This window comes from Loxodonta africana, chromosome 1 (assembly GCF_030014295.1).
Source record: "Loxodonta africana isolate mLoxAfr1 chromosome 1, mLoxAfr1.hap2, whole genome shotgun sequence".
NCBI classification, from domain to species: domain Eukaryota; kingdom Metazoa; phylum Chordata; class Mammalia; order Proboscidea; family Elephantidae; genus Loxodonta; species Loxodonta africana.
The window spans coordinates 85,826,927-85,853,813 of record NC_087342.1 but is presented as its reverse complement, the minus strand read 5'-3'; the positions used below and the strand labels follow the sequence as shown (position 1 = coordinate 85,853,813).

The 26,887-nt window shown below is 37.4% G+C and overlaps 2 protein-coding genes across 2 annotated transcripts; both read left to right on the top strand.

Annotated features, from left to right (window-relative positions):
* On the top strand, positions 1-1,061 carry LOC100660925 (olfactory receptor 2W1-like). The gene has a single exon (XM_064293975.1). It carries the CDS (start codon positions 114-116, stop codon positions 1,059-1,061), a length of 948 nt encoding a protein of 315 aa, XP_064150045.1. The 5' UTR covers positions 1-113.
* Positions 1,062-17,623: 16,562 nt separating this feature from the next.
* Positions 17,624-18,565, top strand: LOC135232806 (olfactory receptor 2W1-like). The gene has a single exon (XM_064293968.1). The coding sequence runs from the start codon at positions 17,624-17,626 to the stop codon at positions 18,563-18,565; it is 942 nt and encodes a 313-aa protein (XP_064150038.1).
* Positions 18,566-26,887: the final 8,322 nt, after the last annotated feature.

The following is a 26,887-nucleotide window of genomic DNA, read 5'->3' as shown; positions in this document are numbered from 1 at the left end:
GAATGCAATACTTGACTTTCATCTGGCAATGAAGCTCGTAAATATAGTCACTGTGCCTTCCAACATGTTGATTATTCCATCTTCAGAATGGCTATTTAAAAAAAAGAAAAAGAATGATCAATGAGAGCTACTTCAATGGATTTATACTTCTTGGATTCACAAGGCACCCTCGACTGGAGAAGATCATCTCTGGGGTTGTCTTTTTCTTCTACACCATTGCCTTGATGGGAAATATGGCTATCATCCTGCTGTCTTTCCTGGATGACCATCTCCAAACTCCCATGTATTTCTTCCTTAGAAATTTGGCCATCTTGGATCTCTGTTACAGCACAAATATAGTCCCACAGATGTTGGTCAATATCTGGGGTAAAGACAAGAGAATAACCTTTGGTGGTTGTGCCTTTCAACTTTTCAATGATGTCACACTCTGCATCGTTGAATGTATCCTTCTAGCTGTAATGTCTTATGACAGGTTCAACGCTGTCTGCAAGCCTCTGCACTACATGACCATAATGAACTCACAGCTCTGCCATGGCTTAGTGGCCATGGCCTGGTTAGTTAGTGTTATTAGTTGCATGATCCTTTCCCCCTATGCCATGAGTCTTCCTCGATGTGGAAACCACAACCTAGACCACTTTTTTTGTGAAATATCTGCCATGGTGAAGAATGCATGTGTGGACACCACAGCCATAGAGGTAACCACATTTGTTGTATGCCTTCTTATGGTTCTTGTTCCTTTTCTTCTCATTCTGGTCTCATATGGCTTCATTGCTGTAACCGTACTCAAGATCAAATCTGCAACAGGGAGACAAAAAGCATTGGGAACTTGTTCTTCCCATCTCATTGTGGTATTCATCTTCTATGGGACTCTAATCTACATGTACATACAACCAGGAAACAGTCCAAATCAGGATGAGGGTAAACTTCTCAGTATCTTTTATTCCATTGTTACCCCCAGCTTGAACCCATTGATCTACACACTAAGGAATAAAGAGTTCAAGGGGGCCATGAAAAGGCTGATTGGAAAAGAAAAACATTTCATGGACACAGCAGGACACTAACTATTTTTTCCAGCAATTTCCAATGTGAAAATTGGCCCTTTCCAACCTTTAAATGTAAACCACTTATTTTGTAATCTTCACATAAGCGAGGGAAAATACTTAGAAAAAAATACAGTAAAATTCAGTGTATTTATAGGATAATTAATACATGCCAACATGTGTACAAAAACCCATATTTAAAATTAAATTGCTAACTGTGGTGCCAACATTAAAAATAACTTTCATTGATGCATTGGCTGTTACCCCAGTTATATTGAAGTTGATCAATTTAATTCTAATACTCTCCTTTCATTATGCTAACTAAATATCATTGTCATACATTCAGTGAGGCGAAAATCTGTTCTTATAGCACACTGTTTTAAGGTATAACAGCTTTACCTCTCCCATTTTCAGGAATACGTATACCACAAATATAGAGCCACAGATGGTGCTCAATGTCACTGGTAAAGACTTTGTGAATAGTGCTACAATGAACATTGGCGTATAAGTATCTCTGTGCATTTCTGCTTTCAATTCTTTTGGGTTTATACCTAGGAGTGGAATTGCTGGATCATACGGTAATCTGATGTTTAACTTTTTGAGGAAACACCAAACTCTTTTTCACAGCAGCAACAGAAGAAAGGAGAAAACAAAGATCAAAGCAAAGGTAAATGAAATCGGGAATTTAAAGACAATTGAGAGAATCAGTGAAATCAGAAGCTGGTTTTTTAAAAGATTAATAATTTCGACAAACCTTTTAGTTATGCTGACAAAGAAAAAAAGAGAGAAGATACAAATATATAACATCAGAAATGAAAGTGGGAACATTACAACTGGCCTTACAGAAATTAAGAGGATAAGAGAATACCATGGACAATTGCATGCTAACAAACTAAATTTTCTACATTAAATGGAGCAATTCTAGAAATACATAAGCTTCCTACATTGACTTAAAATGAAAATAGAAGATTTCGGCAGAACTAGAACAAGTGAAGAAATGGAATCAGTAATCAAAAACCTCCCAAAAAAGAAAAGTCCAGGACCGGATAGGGAATTCTACCAGACATTTATAGAAGATGTGGTTCCAATCCTTCTTATACTTTTCCAAAACATAGAACAGGTAGAAACACTTCCTAACTCACTCTGTGAGGCTAGCATTACTCTGATACCAAAGCCAGGAAAAGATACCACAAAAAAAAAAAAAGAAAACTACAGACTGATATCACTTATGAACATAGATACAAGAATCCTCAACAAAATACTAGCAAACTAAGTCAAAAGCGTATAAAAATTGTATAGATGTATTTACAATAACAACAAAAAAGGTGCAGCTTCTGAAGCTGCTTATGCACAAGCAAACACCTCAAGGGTTTTAGTTTCTCGGTTTGGAGGTTTTTGGTCATGGTTTCATGGGACATCCCAGGTAACTGGCCTAATATGTTTAAAGCTTTGGTTCTGTCTCCTAGTTCTTTGCATAGTGCCTGGGGTCTTAAAAGTTTGCAAGTGGCCATCCAAGTTACAACAACAGGTCTCTGTTTCCCTGGAGCAACAGCAGAAGGAGAGTCAGGAACAGGAGGAAGGAATGGAATGTGTGGCTAATTGCCTCCATGAACAATTGCCTCCTCTGCCAGGAGACCAGAACTGGATGGTACCCTGCAACTGTTACTGAACATTTTGATCAAAGATTCTATAGAAGAATCCTGATCAAAATGGTGAAAATTACAGGATAGAAATTCAAATTCTCATGGAATCCAGCCTTTTTGGAGCCATGGATGCTGGATGAACCCCTAAAACTATTGCTGTGAGATAAACCTTAAACCAAAAATACCCATAAAGACTTCTAAAAACCAAACAATAATTTTGCTTCACTGTTAAGGAATGTCTGACTTAAGCATTGTGCTCTTTTAAGAACTATCTATATGGGTTTTATATGGGATCAAATTGACATCAGCAACTCAAAAGTTTAGATGGGAAACATAGGGGGCAGTGAGTTTATGTTAATGGGGAGGAAAAGCAGAGTGAGAATGATTGCACAACTTGAAGAATGAAATCGATGTCATTGAATTGTACATGTAGAAATTGTTGAATTGATGCATGCCCTGCTGTGTATATTCTCAACAACAACAACAAAATAAATTTTGGGAAAAAAAAAAAAAAAAGGATTGTACACTATGGTCAAGGGCGATTTATCCCAGGAATGCAAGGATGGTTCAGCACTAGAAAATCACCTAACATACTACATCACATTAATAGAACAAAGGAAAAGAAGCACATGATCTTCTTAATTGATGTAGACAAAGCTTTTAACAAAATCCAGCACATTTTCGTGATAAAATTGTTCAACACAGGAGGAATAGAAGGTGCATTCCTCAATCTGAAAAAGGGTATTTATGAAAAACCCACAGATAACATCAAATTCAATGGCAAAAGACCAAGTGCTTTCCCTGTCCTACTCATCTAGTTCTGCTATAACAGAAATAACCACAAGTGGATGGCTTTAGCATAAAAAAAATCTATTTTCTTACAGTCTAGTAGGCTAGAAGTCTAATTTCAGGGCATCAGCTCCAGGGAAGCCTTTCTCTTTCTTTCTGCCCTGGGGGAAGGTCTTTCTCACCAATCTTCCCCTGGACTTGGAGCTTCTCTGTGCAGGAACCCTGGGTCCAAAGGATGCACTATGCTCCCAGCACTGCTTTCTTGGTGCTGTGAGGTCCCCACTCTCTGCTTACATCTCTCTTTCCTTTTATCTCTTGTAAGATAAAAGGTGGTGCAGCCCACACCCCAGAGAAACTCCCTTTACCTTGGATCAGGGGTGTGACCTGGGCAAGGCTATTACATCCCACCCTAACCTTCTCCAACATGATCCAATCTTGCCTCATTAATCACAGGCAGAGATTAGGATTTACAAAATACAGTAAAGTTATATCAATCACAAAATGGAGGAAAACCACACAGTACTGGAAATCATGGCCTAACAAAATTGACACATATTTTGGGGAACACAATTCAATCCATGACACTCCACCCAAAATTTATGTCCTTGCTATATATAAAACATACTCACCTCATCTTATCATAGCAAAAGTCTTAAATCAACTCCAAGTCCAAAATTCAAAAAATTCCTCTTCATTTGTGTAATATAGAATACAGGTTATCTGCTTTCGAAGTACAGTGGCAGAACAGGCACACGCTAGATGTTTCCATTACAAATGGGAGAAACTGGAGGGAAAGAAGACATAACAGGCACCAAGCAAGTTCACAGAACACATTACATTAGCCCTCAAGGCTTTGAATATAGTCCTTGTTCTCTGAAACAATTTACACAATGGTTCTGCCCTTCAGACTCTAGGTATTGATCTCTAGATTTTGAATGGAGATCCCTTGACCCTGGGCTTCAGCACCTCATTCCAGGCCCACTGGGACGGCAATTCTGCTCTCTTGGCTTTAGGCCCAACATTATCCTAGTCCATCTGAGTGGCAACTCCATTCCTGGAAACACCAGAGGCCATGGCTCCACCCTTTGAAACTCCAGAGGTTAAGGCCATACCCTTTGATACTGAGACAGCTCAGCTTCGTGTGTTCCTTGTCTCTTCAGCTTCTGCTTCCAGGTTTTTTGGCCTCTCAGCCCTCGGGCCTCACCTGTCCTGCTGGGGCAAGTGTTCCAAAGCTCTGTAACTTCACCAATAAGTGCCTGGAGGCACCCCACTCTGCCAGGAAGCCTCCTGTGCAAACGCACTCGGCTCTCACGCTCAATGGGTTGGCTCCAGTGCCATCTCACACTGCTCTCCTGGTTCTGCTGCTGCCTATTCTTTGCTACTGCTTCTCACCATCTTGTCACCTCTGGTGTTAACTGTTCTCCTCCCTTCCTTCTGAGTCCTCCATCCATTCACAGCTTCAAAACTGCTTCCACATTTCAGGTATCTGTTAAGAGCAGCACCCCACTCTCTCAATACCAAATTCTGTCTTAGTCATCTTGTGCTGCTATTAATAAATACCACAAGTGGATGGCTTTAACAAAGAGAAATTTATTTTCTCACAGTCTAGTGGGCTAGAAGTCCAAATTCAGGCCCTCGGCTCCAAGGGAAGGCTTTCTCTCACTGTGAGCTCTGGCGGAAGATCCTTCTAATCAATCTCCTCCTGACTAGGAGTTTCTCTGCACAGGAACCCCAGGTCCAAAGGACAAGCTCTGCTCCTGGGTCTCCTTTCTTGGTGATGTGAGTTCCCCCATTCTCTGCTCACATCTCTCTTTCCTTTTATGTCTTGTACTATAAAAGGTAGTGCTGGCCATGCCCCAGGGAAACTCCCTTTACATTGCATCAGAGGTATGACCTGAGCAAGAAGGTTACACCCCACCCTAGTCCTCTTCGACATGATCAATCTTGCCTCACTAAACAAAGGCAGAAATTAGGATTTAAAGCATATAGGAAAATTATATCAATCACAAAATGAAGGAGAACCACGCAATACTGGGAATCATGGCCTAACCAAGTTGACACACATTTTGAGGGGACACAATTCAATCGATGATACCTGCTTAGGGTCAGGAATAAGACAAGGATGCCTACTGTCACCACTTCTATTAAATATTGTGCTGGAAGTTTTAGCCAGAGAAAATAAGCAAGAAAAAGAAATAAAAAGGAAGGAAGGAAGGAAGAAGTAAAACTATTCCTTTCCACAGATGATACGATCCTATAAAAAAAAAAAAAAAGACTCCGAAAGAATCCATGAGAAAGCTACTGGAGCTAATAAATGAATTTAGCAAAGTACCAGGATACAAGGTCAACACACAAATACCAGTTAGGTTTCTATACATCGATGATAAGCAACCTTTAAAAGGAAATTAAGAAACAAGTCCTTTATGTTTCTGGTGTAGTAGCCAATATTATTTTTTTTCTTTCTCCATCTCTTACTCTATATCATGGTAATTACACTGTCATAAATTTTTATTCACAATAAAGAAGTTTAAAAAATGCTAGAATGAATCATTCTATTTCTCATACCCTCTCTCTCATGAAACCTGGAAGCTTAAATAAAGCAAAAAATTAGGAATATCATATTTTGTTCTTGTAGTTCTCAAATGTGAAAAACATGAATTTAAGAGAATTCTGAAGTCTAGGTATTCCCACTGGAGAAGTTAAAGTAAAAATTTTTCAATAGCCCTTTGAAGCATCATGAATTCTGAGATGCTTATAATTATTTAAGGTCTGTAGTGGCTTTTCAATTCATCCCAGCTTCCCAGATGATGGCAATACTCTCAGTTGTTCTGAGATGTCTACAGTAGAGAGACATTCAGCATTCTGAGTATGTAGTTAGTATTTTAGAACTGTTAAGAACTCCACGTTTCTGGAATTCCACATGCAAAGAACAAGTGTTTAAGAAATAGAGCAAAGAAAACAGAAGAGAGGAAGATATATATAAATAATATATAAAATAGGTTTTTTCAGATTCAAAGAACGTGAGTGTACAGCTTGACAATTTACAGTTAAATACGCTGATGTAACTTTCACCTTTGAGTCGAAATCGACTTGACAGAAATGGGTTTCTTTTTTTTATTTTTTTGGTTAACACCCACCTGGTTCAAGTCTTAGAAAAATTTGCTGAGAATCCCAAAGTGCTCCATCCTCTCCACTCAACAGTAAACATTGTACTTACATATTTAGATTTCATTTTCTTTTATTGCTTTACAGATGTGATCTCTAAATAATATAGCATAACTCTAATGTTTTTGAAATTTTATATAAGTGGTTTCTGTTTTGTCTGGCTTCTTTCAAATAACATCACACTTTTTTAAGATTTATCCATGTATTGAGTATTTCTGCAACTTCACTCATTTCTATTGCTGCAGTATTCCAAACATAATTTATTCTACTGTTCACGAACATTAGTTTTTTGTTTTTTTTTTTTTAGTTTTTGGCACTTAAGAAAATACTGTTTTGGACATCTTTATGTGCATATTTTGGCTCATTTTGCATGTATTTCTCTCAAGATATAGATGATAGAAAGAGATGGATGGATAGATGGTTGGTTGGACGGATGGACAGACGGACGGATGGAAGAACGGACGGACGGAAGTATGGATGGAAGTATGGATAGGTAGGTAGGTAGGTAGACAAACAGAGATAATCTCTATCCTCAGTATACCTGTACTCAGCTTTTTAAAATACTGTCAAAATTTTCTGAAGTAGTTGTACGAGATTACATGCTTGCCATCACTGAGTTCTGTTGCTCCACATCTTCATCAATATTTCATTCTGTCAGATATTTAAAAATATTAGCCAATCTAGTTGAAGTGCATGATGATTCTAATTTTTGTGATTATTGATAAAAATTAGCATCGTTTTTAAAATATTTTGGCCATTTGTGCTTCTTCATTGAGATATACCTGTTCAAGTTTTTGCCAATTTTTCCTATTTTCTTTTTAATATTATGAAGGATTTATATGCTCTGGATTCACAAAAAAAAAAAAAAAAAAGAAGAAGTTGCCATTGAGTCAACTCTGACTCATGGTGTCCTCATGTGTGTCAGGGTAAAACCGTGCCCTATAGGGTTTCCACAAGCTGATATTTCAGAAGTTGATCACCAGATCATTCTTCCAAGGTGCCTCTAGGTAGACACCAACACCCAACCTTTCAGTTAGCAGGTGAGCCCATGACTGTTTGCATTATTCAGGGACTCTTCCCTTCACTTAAGCCCTCTAAATTTATCTTAACAATGTTATAGTTTTGTATTTAGATGTCTCAAATCTATTTTTGTGAAATTTCCTCCTGGTATTTGATCCATTTTTATTCTATCATAAATTGTATCCTTAAATTTTTCAATTTCAATTTTGACTTTTGGTAGAATATAAAATAATTATAAAATTAATTTCATGTATTGACCCTGTATTCAGATTTTGGCAACCATACTTATTAATTCTAACAATTTATTTATAGATTATTTTAGGTTGTCTGCCTGGTGGCACAGTGATTAAAGCACTTGGGTGTTAACTGGAAGGTCAGCAGTTAGAACCCACCAGCAGCTCTGCAGGAGAAAGATGTGTCAGTCTGCTTCCATAAAGATTTGCAGCCTTCAAAACTCTATGGAGTAGTTCTACTCTGTTCTATAGGATTGTTGTAAGTAGTAATTGACTCGATGGCAATGTTTTGTGTGTGTGTGTGTTTATTTTGTTTTGTTTTACGTATGCAACAATGTTATCTGTGAAAAATAAGTTTTATTTTTTCTTTCCAATTTATATAACTTTTGTTTCTCTTAACTTGCTGCACTAACTAGACCAGTAATGATGACAAGTAGTAACTGTGAGCATCCTTATCTTCTTATTCCTAATCAAACAGAGGTTTTACTTCACTATTGCTATATAATGAATGTGATAGGTGTCATGTTTGCACGTGTCCTAGTCATCTAGTGCTGCTATAACAGAAATACCACAAGTGGGTGGCTTTAACAAACAGAAATTTATTTTCTCACAGTTTAGGTGGCTAGAAGTCTGGTTTCAGAGTGCTGGCGCTAGGGGAAGGCTCTCTCTGTCCGGCTGGGGGAAAATCCTTTTGTCTTTCAGCTTCTCTTCTTTTGTTCTTTGATGATCTCCATGTGGCATCAATCTTTCCCCATTTGTGCTTCCTTGCTTCTGTACCTAGTCTGCTCCTTTTGTAACTAAAAAGTGTTGGGTTTAAAACATACTCCACACTGATATGACCTCTTTAACATGATAGAGAAAATTCTATTCCCGGGTGAGATTACATTCATGGCTATAGGGGTTAGGATTTACAATACATATTTTGGGGGGACACAATTCAATCCTAACACCATTTTTTGTCAGATGTATATTCCTTAGATTCCTTACATTCTTAGACTGATGGAATGTTTTAGCATGAATAAATATTGACTTTTATCGAACTCCATGTATTGAGGAGACCATACGAGTTTTTTCTCCTTTGCTTTGATTCTGATGTGAATTAGATTCATTTTTCCATTCTTCTAATGTCCTTTCTGGGTATCTGTATCTAGGCTATGCTGGACTCATAAAATTAGTAAAGTTCCCTCTTTCACCAGAATCTAAAAGAATTAACCATATTTACATACATAATCTAAAAGAATACATTTAATCAGTCTTTACGCTGAGAAAATAATACAAGAACCTGGACTATACGAAGGAGAATGTGGCATCAGGATTGGAGGGAGGCTTATTAACAACCTGCAATATGCTGATGACTTGCTGAGAGTAAAGAGGACTTGAGGCACTTACGGATGAAGATCAAAGACTACAGCCTTCAGTAAGGATTACACCTCAACACAAAACAAAAATTCTCACAACTCGACCAATAAGCAACAGCATTGATAAACAAAGAAAATGTTGAAGTTGTCAAGGACTTCATTTTACTTGCATCCACAATCAACACCCACGGAAGCAGCAGTCAAGAAATAAAATGACGTTGCATTTGGCAAATCTGCTTCAAAAAACCTCTTTAAAGTGTTCAAAAATAAAGATGTCATTTTAAGGACTAAGGTGTGTCTGACCCAAGTCATGGTATTTTCAATCACCTCAAAAACATGTAAAAGCTGGACAATGAATAGAGAAGACAAAAGAAAAATTGATGGCTTCAAATTATGGAGGCTTCAAATTGTGGAAGAATATTGAATATACCATGGACTCCCAGAAGAACAAACATCTGTCTTGGAAGAAATACAGCCAGAATGCTCCTTAGAAGCAAGGATGGTGAGACTTCATCTCAGTACTTTGGGCAAGTTATCAGGAAGGACCTATCCCTGGAGAAAGACATCCTGCCTGGCAAAAGAGAGGGTAAGCGAAAAAGATGAAAACCCTTGATAAGATGAATTGACTCAGTGGCTGCAACAGTGGGCTCAAACATAGCAACAATTGTGAGGGTGGTTCAGGACCAGGCAGTGTTTTGTTCTGTTGTACACAGGGTCACTACTATGAGTGAGAACCGAATCAAAGGCACCTAATGACAACAACAATGTATGTATTCTATCACGTCTTCTACATATAACGACAATTTATTTTTTCCTTTCTAATGCTTTTCTTTTTAGGTTTATTTATTTATTTCCTTATTGCATTAATCAAGATCTCCAGTACAATACTGATTAGAAGTGGTGACAGTGGTCGTCTTTTTCTCTCTCACAGACTGAGGAGGAAAACTTTCAGGATTTCACCTTTGAGTTTAATGATTTGTTATAGGTTTGCGTTAAGGACATTTTCCCCCTATTTCAAGTGCTGAGCATTCACTTTCATAAACAGGAGCTGAACTTTATCAAACACTTTTCCTTCCTCTACAGAGGTGATCAGGTGACTATTTTTTCCTGATTTTATTGAATTTTATTGCTTCAATGTGGTGACTAATATTGCCTGAATTTCAAATGTTAACCTTGCTTTTCTGGAGTAAACACAACTTTGTCCTGTCGTTTTCCTTAGTACATATCATAGTATTCCTCCCCCAGATGACTGGTAAGTCCACCTGGTTGACAAATAGATCATTGAAATCAAGTAATTTCAAAATGATCTTTTTTCAGTTTGTAGACCGATGTCTTCTTTCGTCTTAATTATATTTGCACATAAACTCCAAGTACACATATATTTAATCACCTTGATAAACTTTAATGACTCTAATTTTCTCACTTTTCTCATACTTTAGTTCATTTCATTTTCATTTTATTCAATCTTTTAATCTTGTCTTCATTCTACTTTAAAGTTTTTTCAGCTGTGTGTGTTTTTTTTCCACTCTTAAATTTGGTTTTATTTCTTTCTTTTTCTTCTGTTTCTTCTCCTGAACTATAGTACATTATGGTTCATCTCATTCTGTCTCCATATCTTCTATGAGTTCTTGTCTTCATGTTCTGTTTTTTGGCCTCATAGAGTTAGTTATTTCCTTATGTTTTTCTTTTTTAATTAGATGTAGTTCTCAATCCTCATCACCTGCAAAACAGTATAAGATGAAGTGAGCGTTTGTCTGCTATGTATTTCTTATCTGACCCTTTCATGCCTCTTATTATGATTATTATTATTACCTGGAACTCATTTGTTTTTCGTTACTCATATTTATATAAGTTGATATTTCTTTCCTGGGACAACTAATTTGGGAATATTTGTGTTGGGGAAGAGCCAAGTCCATGTTTTAAGCCATAAGAATGCTCCTTCTTACCCTGGCATATGTGTCCAAGTGAGCTCTTTTAGCTTTTTTATATACAGTTAACTGAGATTTTCTAGGTCAATTCTAGGTCTAGTAATGCTTCTTTTCACTGATCTAACATATCTTTCAAATATACCTCACCTCTGTGGTTTCTCGTTAGCTTATGCTAGAAGTCAAATCAGGTCTAAGTGCTCTTCCATTGATATTCTTCATCCCCTGTTCCTCCTGCTTTAACGAGGGCCAGTTGGTTTATTCCCAGGCTGCATTCAAAGAGAAAAGATCTTGAAACTATTTGCAGCAGTGAGCATTTTCTTTCTGTATCAGCCCACACTGCTTCACCTTCACTTCTTTCAAAACATTTTTCTATTTTCTGTTTGGGAATCTCTGTTTCAGAGGCCGCCTTCTTTAATGAAGTTTGCATTTTATGCTCGTTTGTTTTCCTTGTTGTTTTGAGGTGATTTCTCAAAACACACGGGAAAGTAATGATTTTTCACATTAACTAGAATTTTAACATCTCATTTTAAATAATCTTAGAATCATTGTTAAGGCTTGCATTCTCTGATCACATTACTAAAGCTATTCCACAACGCAAAGTGCCAAAATTTTGTGGAGAGGAACATGTATTTACAAAATGGCAATTACAAAGGTATATTTGATTGAAAAGGGACACTTGTAGTTTAGTGGTAGACTTCTCCTCTTCCATGTGAGAGACCCAGGTTCGACTCCCAGCCAATGAATCTTATATGCAGTCACCCGTATCTGTCAGGAGCCTTCTGTGTTGCTATGATGCTGAACAGGTTTCCAAGAAGATTCCAGGCTAAGACATACTAAGAAGAAAGGCTGGGGAGCTACTTTCAAAAATCAGCCAGTGAAAGCCCTGTGGATCACAACTGTCTGGACCGGGCAGCATTTCCTTCCATTGTGCATGCGGTTGCCATGAGTCCAGGCCCAACTCAATAACAGCTAACAAAAACATGTATGAGCAGTGTGTTCTCAAAAGGGTCTGATGTATTTTTTGACATGATCTATATGAAAGTAAGGGGCAAATTTTTACATAATACTTTTTTTTGCCATAAGTTTATCAATTATACCCCAACACCCCCACCTTTCCTCTCTGTAATAATGTCTCTGGTACACCACTATGGGGTGCACCTACTGCTAAAGGTGCCTTCTTTGCAGAAACCAAGAATTTCATCGTTATTAAAATGTATTTGAAAGCTTAGATTATAAATAAGTACATGCACTAGAAAAAATAAAACTTGGAATCATTATTATATGTAGGTTTGCATGCCTCACCTGTATTGTCCATTACCTGCATTACGTTGTGATAGTCTATAGCTTCTAGACATACAGTGCTCTTCCATATGAAAGAGAATAAAGATACCTACCTCATAAAAGTATTTTATTGGTGAAAGAAAATATAAAAATGTGTTGTGACTTGTAAAACACTATTGTAATTGTTTAACTCATATTAACATAATTTATAATAAAAATCAGAGTTTCTAGGTGGTACAAACACTTAACCCACTTGGCTGCTGACTTTCAGGTTGGCTGCCACAATCATGTAGGGTCCCAATGACAAGAGGGACACTTCAGAAGAAAGGCCTGGTGATCTCCTTCCAGAAAATCAGCCTTTGAAAACCCTATGAAGTAGTTCTATTCTGGCACACATGGGGTTGCTATGAGTCAGAATTGACTCAATGGTAACTGTGTGTGTTCATGGTACACAATAACAATCATGATTATTTTAATTTTCACACAAATTGAGAGGTCAGTTATCTATGGCAATTCATAACATTTCCTCTGGGAGATTTTTAGAATTTTTTCTATCCCTGTAATTTTACAATTCACATTAATTGTAATGATATTACCAACTGTCCCAAAGGTGTTCCCAGACTCAGCATATTTCATCATTGTTGTTTAGTGAAACTTACTTACTTATCTTTCATATTGAAGATGTTTCCCTACAGAATCATATAAATAGGAGGATTCTTTTTAGGTGGATCCATGACGGGGAGAGATGAGAGGCAGGGTCTACCTACTGACACGATCATGTAGGATCCCAGTGACAAGAGGGAGAAATGGCATAAGTAATGGAGAACTGCATTCTCAGTCTTGGTTAGGTACAAAGAAGAGGAAACATTTCTTACTTTAGAAAAGTTAGACTTGTTTTTTTCTCCAGAATAATTCTTGAGTAAATCATCTGCACAGAAGAGCCCACTAAGCTTAACAGGGTAAGTGGGGGAAGAAATTATGTTGTCTTGAAAGTATTTTATAGGATTCTCAAATTCAAACAGAAAATTGTATAAAATTTGGGGCCATCAATTGTCATGCCATAGTTCATAAAGAAAATATTCTACATCCTACTTTAGTGAGAGCATCTGGGGTCTTAAAAGCCAGTGAGAGGCCATTTAGGATAACATCTCTTGGTCCCATCTGGTCCTGAGGAAAGTAGGAAGAAGAACACCAAAGATACAAGAAAAAAATTAGGCCCAGGGACTAACGTACCACATGAATCACAGCCTCCACCAGCCTGAGCCCAGAACTAGATAGTGCCTGGCTACCAGCACCAGCTACTCTGAGAGGAATCACAATAGAGGGTCCCAAACAGAGCGGGGAAAATTGTAGAACAAAATTCAAATTCAGAAAAAAGACCAGATTTATTGGTCTGGCAGACAGGAGGAACCCCCAAGACTGTTGCCCCCAGACACCCTTCCAATTCAGAACTTAAATCACTCCCGAGGTACACCTTTGAGCCAAAGATTAGACAGGCCTATAAAACAAACAATAACACACATGAGGAACATACTTCTTAGATCAATTAAGTAAATGAGAAGAAATGGGCAACACCTGCCCAAAAGCAAAGATGAGAAAGCAGGAAAGGACAAGAAAACTGGAACATTGGATGGAGACCCCAAGATGGAAACAGAAAGGGGAACATGTTGATACATTGCAGGGATTGCAACCAATGTCACAGAACAATTTGTGCACAAATTTTTTAATGAGAAACTAATTTGCTCTGTAAACTTTCACCCTTTTTATTTTTTTTGCACAAAACTTTTTAGATTTTATACCAATTTTCCTTCTTTCAAAGTTTGGGAAAATGGAAATCATCCCAGCTTGATTTCTAATGAAGTGTAGATCTAAAATGAAAATGATTATTTATTTGTGTTTTTAGTTTCTGCCAAACAAATTCATAAATTCATTTTAACGAACATTTATTATGAGCCTAGGGGGTGTTTTTTTAAAGCATCTATAGGGTGGATATGAATAAAAAGTTTATAAGTGTGTGAAAGGGTTATGAGAAACATGTTTTAAGATATAAAATATAATTAACTCAATTTTGTATATATGTAATGTGGGAGATTACAGCTGGAAAATCTAGTGGAAATGCCCAGCAATTAGCTAAGATTGTAAATCTATAGCTACAAAAGAAGAGTGGGTCAGAAGAAATATAATGGTTAGTTACATGTAAAATTAGTAACTGAAGCCACAGTGGTAGAGGAAATGAGTTAGAAAGGAAGGACATTATATCTAATTAGAGAACTTCAGAGATGGACATAGGGTAGAAGAAGGAAAGGAATGGAAAGTGCAGTGGGGAAAATACTAGTGATAAGCTCACTAAAAAGAAGTACGTATGAAGGCAGAGGGTTGCTTCAATACTGAAAGAATCAGTCTGCTGCAGAGAAGTCAAACAGAAGAGTAATTTAGAAGAGACACTGGTTTGGAAACCAGGAACACATTTATGTGCTTCAGAGACCATTTACAGTTGAGTATTGGGAACTGATTTTTGAAAAGAAATACTACTTACTTTAGATATAAAGGGAAAGAAATGTTGTTATCAAAGTTTCCTTTAACAAATATTACATGTTTATAAGATAGTTTTTGTGTACTAATCCTGAGGAAAATCATCAGGGTTATAAACATAAAAATAATACACTTCCCCTTCTGAAAAGGTTTGACATTTTCAATGCAACGTTTCTAAAACTAGTGTCTCTGTGTGTCTGTGTTTGTGTAGACTGCGGGAAAGGGAAAATAATGATTAGATTATTGGAGACTGACTATAAGAAATGGATAAACTGTTAAAAAGAACTACTCCATAGGAGATGGGCGGGGGAAAGTAGACATCAACTTGAATTCAACTCATAGTGATCCTATGTTAATCAGAGTAGAACTGTGCTCCAAAGACTTTTCAATGGATGATTTTTCAGAAGGAGATGTCCAGGCCTTTCTTCCCAGGCACCTCTGAATGGGTTCAAACCAACTGTGCTTGGCAGCCAAGCCCATTAACTTTTTGCACCAGCCAGGGACTCCCCATAGAAGATGAACAAATTGAAATCAAAAGTGCACATGGAAAATTAGAGACATGCAAATCAAAGCCACAGTGACATACCATCTCATCCTGGCATTACTGGCACGAATCCATAAAACAGGAAATAACAAATGTTGGAGAGGCTGCAGGGAGATCAGAACTCTTATGCACTGCTAGTGGGAATGCAAAATGATACAACCATTTTGGAAAACTATACGGCACTTTCTTAGAAAGCCAGAAATAGAAATACCATATGGTCCAGCAATCTCACTCCTAGGAATATATCCTAGAGACTTAAGAGTCATCACATGAATAAATATATGCACACCCATGTTCACTGCAGCATTGTTCACAATAGCAGAAAGATGGAAACAACCTAGATGCCCATCAACAGATGAATGGATAAACAAACTGTGGTACGTACACACAATGGAGTATTATGCGATGATAAAGAACAAAGATGAATCCGGGAAACATCTCCTAACATGGGTGAATCTGGAGGGCATTATGCTGAGTGAAGTAAGTCAATCACAAAAGGACAAATATTGTACGAGACCACTACTATAAAAACTCATTAAAAGGTTTACATACAAAAAGAAACAATCTTTGATGGTTATGATGGAGGAGAGGGGTGAGGATGGAAAAACACTTAGTAGACAATAGATAAGTGGTAACTTTGGTCAAGGGTAAGACAGTACACAATACTGGGGAAGCCAGAACAACCTGTGCAAGGCAAGGTTATGGTAGCTCCACAGACACATCCAAACTCCCTAAGGAAACAAATTGCTGGGCTGAGGGCTGTGGGGAGCATGATCTCAGGGAAAATCCAGCTCAATTGGCATATCATAGTTTATAGAGAAAATGTTCTACATTCTACTTTGATGAGTACCATCTGGGGTCTTAAACGCCTGTGAGCGGCCATCTAGGATACTCCACTGGTCTCACCCCTTCGGGAGCAAGGAAGAATGAAGAAAACTAAAGATACAAGGGAAAGATTAGTCCAAAGGACTAATGGACCACATTTGCCACAGCCTCCACCAGACTGAGTCCAGTACAACTAGATGGTTCCCAGCTATCACCACTGACTGCTCCGACAGGGATCACAATAGAGGGCTCCTGACAGAGCTGGAGAAAAATGTAGAACAAAATTCTAACTCAGAAAAAAGGACAGACTTGCTGGCCTGACAGAGACTGGAGAAACCCTGAGAGTATGGCACCCGAAGACCCTTGCAGCTCAGTAATAAGGTCACTACTGAGGTTCACCCTTCAGCCAAAGATTGAACAGACCCATGGAACAAAACAAGACTGAAGAGGCGCATCAGCCCTGGGACAGGGACTGGAAGACAAGAGGGAAGAGGAAAGCTGGCAATAGGGAACCCAGGGTTGAGAAGGGAGAGTGTTGACATGTGGAGTTGTTAACCAATGTCATAGAACAATGTGTGTACTGTTTGATGAGAAAGTAGTTTGTTCTGTAAATCTTCATCTAAAGTACACTTAGAAAAAAAAAGTGCAGATGGAAAGACAGCATTTGCAATGAGAGAGTTAGGTTGCTGATTCTGGGGATTGGAAAAGCAGATAATATCTAGAAATACAAGTTTTGAGATGAAAGGGAAGAGTTTGAAAGTGAAAATATAAGGAAGAACATTTAAATAACAGAGTGAATGTGGACAGAAGGATTGAACTTACGCAGCTTAAGTATTAGAAAAAGGGCATAACAAGAGTCATAGAATCTGTATTTTCTATGAACCCTTTGATGAAGATGTAATAATTTGTTATAGTTTCCCGCCCCCTTTCTCAGAATCCTTATCAATAAAAGAGAAGTTCATCCAGTTTCACCCAGGCATTTTCCTCAAGATTTTCCTATGAAAATTTTGCAGATTTTTACCTTGGCATAGAAGCAGACAAAAGCATATTTCTAAACCTGAAAGTGATTAAGAGTATGGACCTTATAGGAAAATGCCTTGGGAATAAATTTTAGACCTAGCTGAATAACAAGATAAAATAATACAATGATAATGAGATTTTGTTATGTACTTTTTCCTAGGAAAGTACACTATAGTTTATAAATATATTCATTATATCTTCAAACATGCTCTATTTTGACAGCTGATACTAAGAAACAGGAAAAAATGATCAATGAAAGTTACTTTGGTGGATTTATACTCCTTGGATTCTCTGGACAGCCTCAGCTGGAGATGATCATCTCTGGGGTTGTCTTTTTCTTCTACACCATTGCCTTGATGGGAAATACAGCCATCATCTTCCTGCCATTATTGGATGAACGTCTCCAAACCCCCATGTACTTTTTCCTTAGAAATTTGGCCATCTTGGATCTCTCTTACACCACAAATATAGTCCCACAGATGTTGGTCAACATCTGGGGTAAAGACAAGAAAATAACCTTTGGTGGCTGTGCCTTTCAACTTTTTGCTAGTGTGGCACTATTCACAGTTGAATGTATGCTTCTAGCTGTGATGTCTTATGACCGGTTCAATGCTGTCTACAAACCTCTACACTATATGACCATAATGAACCCCCAGCTCTGTCAAGGCCTGGTGGCCATAACTTGGGGAATTGGGATCACTAATTGCATGATTCTTTCCCCCTATGCCATGAGCCTTCCTCGATGTGGAAACCACCACCTGGATCACTATTTTTGTGAGATCTCTGCTATGGTCAAGATTGCATGTGTAGGCACCATAGCCATGGAGGAAACTTTATTTGCATTGAGTTTTTTTGTTTTCCTTGCACCACTTCTTCTCATTCTAGTTTCATATGGCTTCATTGCTATAGCTGTACTCAAAATTAAATCTGGCACAGGAAGGCAAAAAGCTTTTGGGACGTGCTCTTCCCATCTCTTTGTGGTATCCATCTTCTATGGGACTGTTATCTACATGTACATACAACCAGGAAACAGTCCATCTCAGTATGAGGGTAAACTTCTCAGTATCTTTTATTCCATTATTACTCCCAGTTTAAACCCACTGATCTACACACTAAGGAATAAGGAGTTCAAGGAAGCCATGAAGAGGCTCATTGGAAAAGTTTCTGTAGAAACAACAGGACACTAACATCTTTCTATCCAAAATTTCCAGTACATAAATTGGTTCTGTCTAAGTTTTAGATTAGGAGCCCTGGTGGCACAGTGGTTAAGAGTTCAACTGTCAAATGAAAGGTTGATGGTTTGAACCCACCCAGTGTCTATAAGGAAAACGACCTGGTGATCTTCTTCCATAACGATTACAGCTTAGAAAACCCTATGAGGCAGTTCTACTTTGTCACATGTAGTCTATGAGTCAGAACCACCGGTACCCAACAACAACCTTTAGTTATAAAAATGGAGTAGTTATTTTGTAGGCATCACCTGAGAGAGAGAGAAAAATACCTAAACATTTTGCTTATAATATTTTATTCTCTATATCCCTCATCGTCAACTATTGAATCTTATAAAAAAAAAAAAAAGCTAAAAATATATTTCAATGTCACTGATTATCATCTCTGACAATTTGTCTACAACTGTGGCTAAAAAGCAGGTTTCAGGAAGCCCAAGGGTTGTGTTAATGGGGAGGGAGAGGAGCATTCTACAAAAGTTTGATTGAAATTATTGTTTACCTAATATCGAGTATACCCTGAAATGCCAGGAGCCCTGGTGGCACACTGGTTAAGAGATTGGCTACCAACCAAAAGGTTGGCAGCTCCAACCCACCAGGCACTACTTGCAAACCCTAAGGGGAAGTTAGTTCTACTCTGTCCTATAGGGTCACTATGAGTTGGAATTAACTCTTCAGTAATGGGTATGGGGATTTGGGTGTGTACTGCCACAAGAATGAATAAATCTGTCTTGGAGGAAGTATAGCCAGAATGCTCCTTATAAAGGAGGATGGGAAGACTTCATTTTACATACCTTAGACTTGTTATTAGGAGGGAGCAGTCCCAGAAGAAGCACATGCTTGGTAAAGTAGAGGATCACCAAATAAAGAGCAAGACCCTCAACAAGATGGATTGACATAATGGCTGCAACAATGGGTTCAATCATACCAACCACTGTGAGGATGGCGCAGGACGGGGCAGTGTTTTGTTCTGTTGTACATAAGGTCACTATGAATTGGAATGACTCAATGGCACATAACAACAACAAAAATCTTTATACTGCCATTATCATGTAACGAAAATATATAACTTCAATATTCTATGTTTAAATTTTTACCTATGACTGACAAATCTGTTCCTATTAAGATTAAATCATTTTTGTACAGATCTCAAATACTGCTGCCATCTCCGTCCACCTTCTTTAAATACCCCTCATATACATACTGTCTTGGTCATCTAGTATTCCTAGCACAGAAATACCACAAATGGATGGCTTTAACAAAGAGAGATTTATTCTCTCACAGTCTAGTAGGCTACAAACCCAAATTCAGGATGTTGGCCCCAGGACAATGCTTTCTCTCTGTTGGCTCTGGAAGAAGGTCTTTGTCATCAGTCTTCTGTTGGTCTGGGAGCATATCACACACAGGGGCCCCAGGTCCAAAAGACACACTTTGCTCTCGGTGCTGTTTTCATGGTGGTATGATGTCCCCAACTCTCTCCTTGTTTCCCTTTCATTTTATCCCTTGAGAAATAAAAAGTGGTACAGGCCACACCCTAGGAAAATCCTTTTACATTGGATCAGGGATGTGGCCTAAGCAAGGGTGTTACATCCCTCCCTAATCCTCTTTAACCACAGGCAGAGATTATGATTTATAATACATAGGAAAATCACAAAATTGAGATCAACCACACGTGGCCTAACCAAGTTGACACATATTTTGGGGGGACACAATTCAATCCATTACATATGCCAAATGACTTCACTAAAATATATTTCTATTGGAGCTATTATATGCATTAATCAAGGCCTTCTCAAAGTAATGTTATCAAAATAAAGTGTAGTAGTAAGTTGGATACGAAGAATAATATGATTATAATGTTAAAAAGTCAACCCTGATATCAAATTTTTGTGTTCATCCAACAAGTTCATAAATGGGTAGTAAGTAAATGCGACATATGTATCAACTCTTTTTTAAGGCCAGCATGATCTTGAATAAGGATATCATTCCTTACATTATAAGGGTATTATTACAAGTGGGGAAAATCATATACCAATATCTCTCAAAAATTCTTGACAAAACATTAGTATATCAAATCCTGAAATAAAGAAGAAGAAAAAATAACACATTTCAACCAAGTGGGTTTACTTCAACTATTTAAGGTAGATTAACATTGGAAATAAATCGCCACTTATTCCATTACTGAAATCCATGACACTGACAACATAAAAGTGAAAAATAATATCTAGAAATAAACTTCCTTAGCTTGATGATGACTAAACTTCCAGCAAACATTATGAAGCATAAACAACCTGATCAATTGAACAGCATATATAGCCTAGAAACAGACCTAAAACATATGCAGTCAGCCAGTGTACAAAAAATGTGACGTTGCATTGCTGTAGGGAAAGGATGGTCTTTTCAAAAAATGGTTCCATATCAAATGGATATTCACAGAGGGGAAAAATATGTAGATTTCATATACAAAAATCAATTTCAAATGGATCACAGATACAAATGTGAAAGGTAAAGCAATATGGCTTTTAACGGTGTTTGTGAATTTTTAATAGGAAGAGATTTATTAAACAGGACACAAAAAATATTAAGTATATTAGAAAATGACTAAATCAGAGTATAACAATTGAGGGAGAGGAAAATCTCTTTAAGAAACACTGCAGTGTAGCAAAATATTATTCAAGAGCCTTCTGTTCAGCCTTCTCTGGAGGGACATTGTTGCCATTTAACAAGCTGACCTTACACTGGAGAAAGGGCTTATTAGATAGTGGCGCTGAATGATTGCAAGTCTCTTATGATCTTCTTACTTCCTAATGCTGCTTTGATCACTATGTGGCATGTGAAAAGGAAAGAAGACATGAGAATGAGTTTTAATTGATTCACTTTCATTATGAACAATAATCAGTTCTTTATGGTCTTTCTCTAAGAGAGAACACATCAGGGGTAATTTTGCTGTATGGACTATTATGAAACTCATTCAAAATGTTTAATAGTTTCAAACTGCATTGGGAGCAGTTAAAATCCAAGTAACAGAATCCTCTGGGACGTGGAGAAAGTGATATCATGAATACTGGTAACTCTGTTCAACTTTATAATGAGATCCTTTGGGTCATATTCCTCTCTTGTAAATAATTGCTTAAGTGAAAATCTCCCTTGCTCTTCCCTGGATTTTAAACAACAAATACTAGTCTCTTTATTCAGAATCCCTAGTTACACAGAGGGACAGCATGGTCAAACCAATTTTTCAATTTCTTAGGGAGTAGGGAAAAACTTTAAAAAAAAAAAAAATTTTTTTTTAGGGAAAAACTACCGAAAAGGTGAATAGCAAAGGATAGAAGCATAATACTGGTACTTCAATATTCCCAAGTGTGCTTCTGTTTTTCCCTTCTCACACCTTTACAATATAAAATCCATAAGAGTAAATAAGCCAAATACTCAATAAAGGAATGTCAAATTATGTCTTCCTTTCACTTAGAAATCATGGGGAAACGTATGCAAATACAGGAAATCAAAGCCCTTGAGTGTTTTTCTTAGCGGTTTATCTTCATTATATCTATGATCTTATGAAGAATTATCAAAGATTCTTAAAAAAAAGAAAACACCTAGTCTTTTTCTCTAAGAAGACAAAATAAGCTTAATTAATGAACAAGCCATCAGTGTGAAAGTGGGTTAAGTAGTATATATGCCAAAAACTGAAATTTAAATTTAAAAAATATGAAATAATCTAGGAGAGATGATACTTTTTTTTCAACTAAAATGAGGTTCTAAAATTATAAAGAGTATAATTTGAAGTCATTTTAATTGCTTAATCTGTTTTTATTTTTTAAAAATTCATTTATTTTTAATCTACTAAATTGCTTCTGGTGGCGCAGTGGTTAAGAGCTCAGCTGCTAACCACAGTTCAAATTCACCAGCTGCTGCTTGGAAACCACATGGGGCAGCTCTACAGTGTCCTTCAGGGTCTCTATGAGTCAAAATCTACTCGATGGCAAAAGGTTGCATTTGATTTTAAATTGCTTGGGAATTGCAAAGAAATACTAAAGTAATAATTTTAATTTTATGATATCAGAAATCTGGGGAGCTGGGTAGTTTTGAAGTTGTGGAATGTAATATACTTTAGTCAAAGGTAGAATCTATGCATCATAAACAATGCATCTAATTTGTTATACAATTAATGATTTGCAAATAATATAAAAGTATACTTTCCTTACGATGTGAAGTTTGTTTCATGGTCAAACCTAAGCAGGAAAGTCAAAATAAATTGTGTTTTATTATTTTCAATTTTTTAATTTATTTTGAGTAATGCAGGTTCAAGGATAAGTTATTAAAATGTGAAGTGAAAGTTAACTATGTACCCCACCTAACCCAAGGCATATTCCCCCAAAAGAAATTAATGTTGTTTCCACAAGTACATGGAAAATATGCCATTACAGCATACAAATGAAATACGCTGTGTACAATGCTCTGTCACACAATCTATTGTTTTAATTAACAATGTATCTTGATCATGCTTCCATATGAGTGCATGTTTATTTGTGTAGGTCCGTTAAATGTATGAAATATTTGGTTAAGAAGTTCCTTCATGATTACTAATGTTGTTTTTGAATTTTTTATATGAAAATAGTGTTGTACATATATTTTTGGAAAGTCATGTAAATATGCATGCAGGATAAAAACCAAGAAATGAAGTTAGTGAAAGTTGGTTCAAAAGGTTTATACGTTTTTAAATGTGAAAGTTAATAGCAAACTGTCTTCCAGAAAAAAAGTTTACATGCCTCTGCACAGATTATGACATTGGCCATTTTTGCATATATGCACCAATATCTGTGTATAACAATCACTTAACTATATGCCAACATGTTAGGAGAAAAAAACAAAAAAGCTCAACTTTTCAATTTCCATTTCTTGATTAGAATAGAATTGAAAAAATTTTCATCTATGTTCGTTGTTGTTTTTGGTGCCCTCGAGTTGATTTCGACTCATAACGACCCTATGTACCACAGATGAAACACTGCCTGGTCCTGCGCCATCCTCACAATTGTTATGCTTGAGCTCATTGTTGCAGCCACTGAGTCATACATGTTTATGTATTTATTTTTCCTCACAGTGCCTTTTCATGATATTATCTCATGTTTTCTTTGTGAAGGCATCCCTTATTTTCTTGGAGGAAAAAGCTAAAAAGTTATTTTATATTGAGAAAAGGAGTCTTTTCCTATGTGTATTAATGGCTTTATTTGGATCCTGTTGTATATGAGTTTATCCATGACTGAATTTTATACTGAAATTCATGACATGTACTTTTTCTCAAATCTTTTTTGAGAATTTTTTGAAACTAACACCTGTGTTCATATTCTGAATTATAAAGTTTTTAAACTCAATTGTGACTTTGAAAGACACTTGTACAAATTATAATAGCACTTCTACAATGGCACTGTGAGGAGATCCACAGACCCATAATCCAATGAAACATCTATGTTGTTGTTGTTCTTAGGTATTCTGGTGTCAGTTCTGACTCATAGTGACCCTATGTACAACAGAGCAAAACACTGCCTGCTCCTGCACCCTCCTTACAATCATTGCTATGTTTGAGCCTGTTGTTGCAGCCGGTGTCAATATATCTCACTGGGGATTCTTCCTCTTTTTCTTGACCCTCTACTTTACCAAGTATGATGTCCCTCCTGATAACACTTCCAGAGTACTGAGACAAAGACTCACCATCCTTTCTTCCAAGGAGCATTCTGGCTGTACTTCTCACAAGATAAATTTGTTTGTTCTTCTGGTAGTCCACGCTATATTCAATATTCTTTGTCAACACCATAATTCGAAGGCAACAATTATTCTTCGTTCTTCCTTATGCATTGTCCAGCTTTTGCATGCATATAAGGTAATTACAAATACAATGACTTGAGTCAGGGGCGTGTTAATCCTCAAAGCGACTTCTCTTCTACTCAACAACTTAGAGTTCTTTTGCAGGAGATTCACTCGATACAATATGTTGTTAGATATCTTCAGTGCTGCTTTCAAGGGCATTGATTGCGGATTCAAGTAAAATGAAATCCTTGACAACTTCAATATTTCTTTGTGATGATGTTGATTATTGAGATATGGTACCTCACTTGGGGTGGGGGGGCAGGTTCTCGGCATTTGTTATTACCTCCAGTTCTGAATAACCAAAAAAAACAAACCCAGTGCCGTTGAGTTGATTCCAACTCATAGCGACACTATAGGACAGAGTAGAACTGCCTCATAGAGTTTCTAAGGAACGCCAGGCAGATTCAAACTGCCAACCCTTTGGTTAGTAGCCATAGCATTTAACTACAACGCCACCAGCTGAGGGTAAATCCCTGATGAGTATGGCCCTGAGGTCAAGGGCTCCCCTCCTCCACCCAGGCCTCACTCATACAGTGGAAGAGATACCACAGGCATTTCAGGCCAAGAATACTGGGATCTCAATAACGCTCCCCCGAGCTCATTGTACGGTAGAGGCCCAACGTTGGGAAAGGCAAGCAGAAAAGATGAGAGGCTACCACTCCAGGCCAGCACAAAGAAGTGATACCATTCACACTCACCATCTTTGGAACAATGGCTCAAAGCTTTTGCAGGGGCAGAGAAAACCCGTAAGATCAGAGACCTCAGAATCTGTGCCCGAAGGAACCGACTTTATCTGAAACAGAGTATGGTAAAGTTTAAACATAAAGGGGATTTTTCATCATAAGCTATTAAAGGGAAGCTGGAAGTTCTATGAGAGCAACATACTAAACTGTAGGCCAGTTAGTTTACCAGAGAGAGAAAAGGAAAGAGCTAAGAAAAGGCCTTCTGGGGCCATGTTGTTTTTAGGTGCCATAGATTTGATTCTGACTCATTGCAACCCTATGTTCAAGAGACTAGAACACTGCCCAGTCCTGTACCACAACAAGCCTCAAGGAGTAGCCTCAGAAACTGTCCCTTCAGAACTGGATTAGACTGTGGAGCAATTTATATCCCATGTTGTTGTGAAAAACAATAAATCAAATCAGCCAGCAATTAGTAGGGCTTAACTGCTTTGTATGATACCAAATGAAGTAGACAGATTAACAGAGAAATCAGGAAAAGATAATCAAAGAGAGCCTTGCTAAAACCACTGTCCTCCCAGAGTGGCTTTGAACATTCCCAAGGCCTCTAAGGACTGACATCAGAGGCTTCATACCATAAGGGAAATTGTTGTCCTTAGTTGCCATCAAGTTGGTTCCAACTCAGAGTTGGTTCCAACATACACACACACACAACCACACACACACACACACACACGCGTACAAATAAATAAATAAACGATTGCTGTTTAGTCCATTCTGACTCACAGCAATCCTATAGGACACAGTAGAACTGCCCCGTAAAGTTTCCAAGGTGTGCCCAGTGGATTTGAACTGCCGACCTTTTGTTTAGCAGCCATAGCACTTAACCACTACATCACCAGGGTTTCCATATATTTGTATGTAAATACGACACACAAAGAACAGGAAATGGTGACACATATACAGCAAGAAAAATGGGCAACAGAAGCTACCAGATGTCAAATGCAGCAGACAATGACTTCAAAACAGCCATTATAAATATGTTCAAAGAAAATCATGCTTAAAGAGGTAAAGGAAGGTATAACAATGGCTCACCAAATACATAATATCCTTAAAGAGATGTTGTTGTTATTAGGTTCCACTGACTCAGTTCCAACTCATAGCTACCCTATGTACAACAGAACAAACACTGCCCAGTCCTACGCCACCCTCATGATCATTATTATGCTTGAGCCCATTCTTGCAGTCACTGTGTCAAACCATCTTATGGATGGTCTTCCTCTTTTTCAGCGACATCTACTTTACTAATCATGATGTCTTTCTCCAGGGACTAGTCCCTCCTGGTAACATGTCCAAAGTATGTGAGACAAAGTCTCACCATCCTTGCTTCTAAGGAGCATTCTGGCTGTACTTCTTCTATCTTTAAAGATATAGAAGTCCTAAGAACCAAATATTTATTCTGAAGTTGTGAAGTATAATAGGTGAAATAAAAATTTCAACAGAGATCCTCAATAGTAGATTTGAACTAGCAGAAGAAAAATCAATGAACTTGAAGATAGATCAATACAGATTATGCAATCCAAATTACAGAGAAAAGACAAAATGGAGAAAAATAAACAGTTTCAGGCAAAAACAAGCCATCGCTAAGTGAACAACACACATTAATGGGAGTTCTACAAGGAGAGGAGAGAGGAAACAAGCAAAAAAATATATATATATTCAAAGATGTAACTGCTGA

Bases quoted from the DNA above. Each gene is read 5' to 3' on its own strand.
- LOC100660925 (XM_064293975.1), top strand. From the start codon at position 114: ATGATCAATGAGAGCTACTTCAATGGATTTATACTTCTTGGATTCACA.
- LOC135232806 (XM_064293968.1), top strand. From the start codon at position 17,624: ATGATCAATGAAAGTTACTTTGGTGGATTTATACTCCTTGGATTCTCT.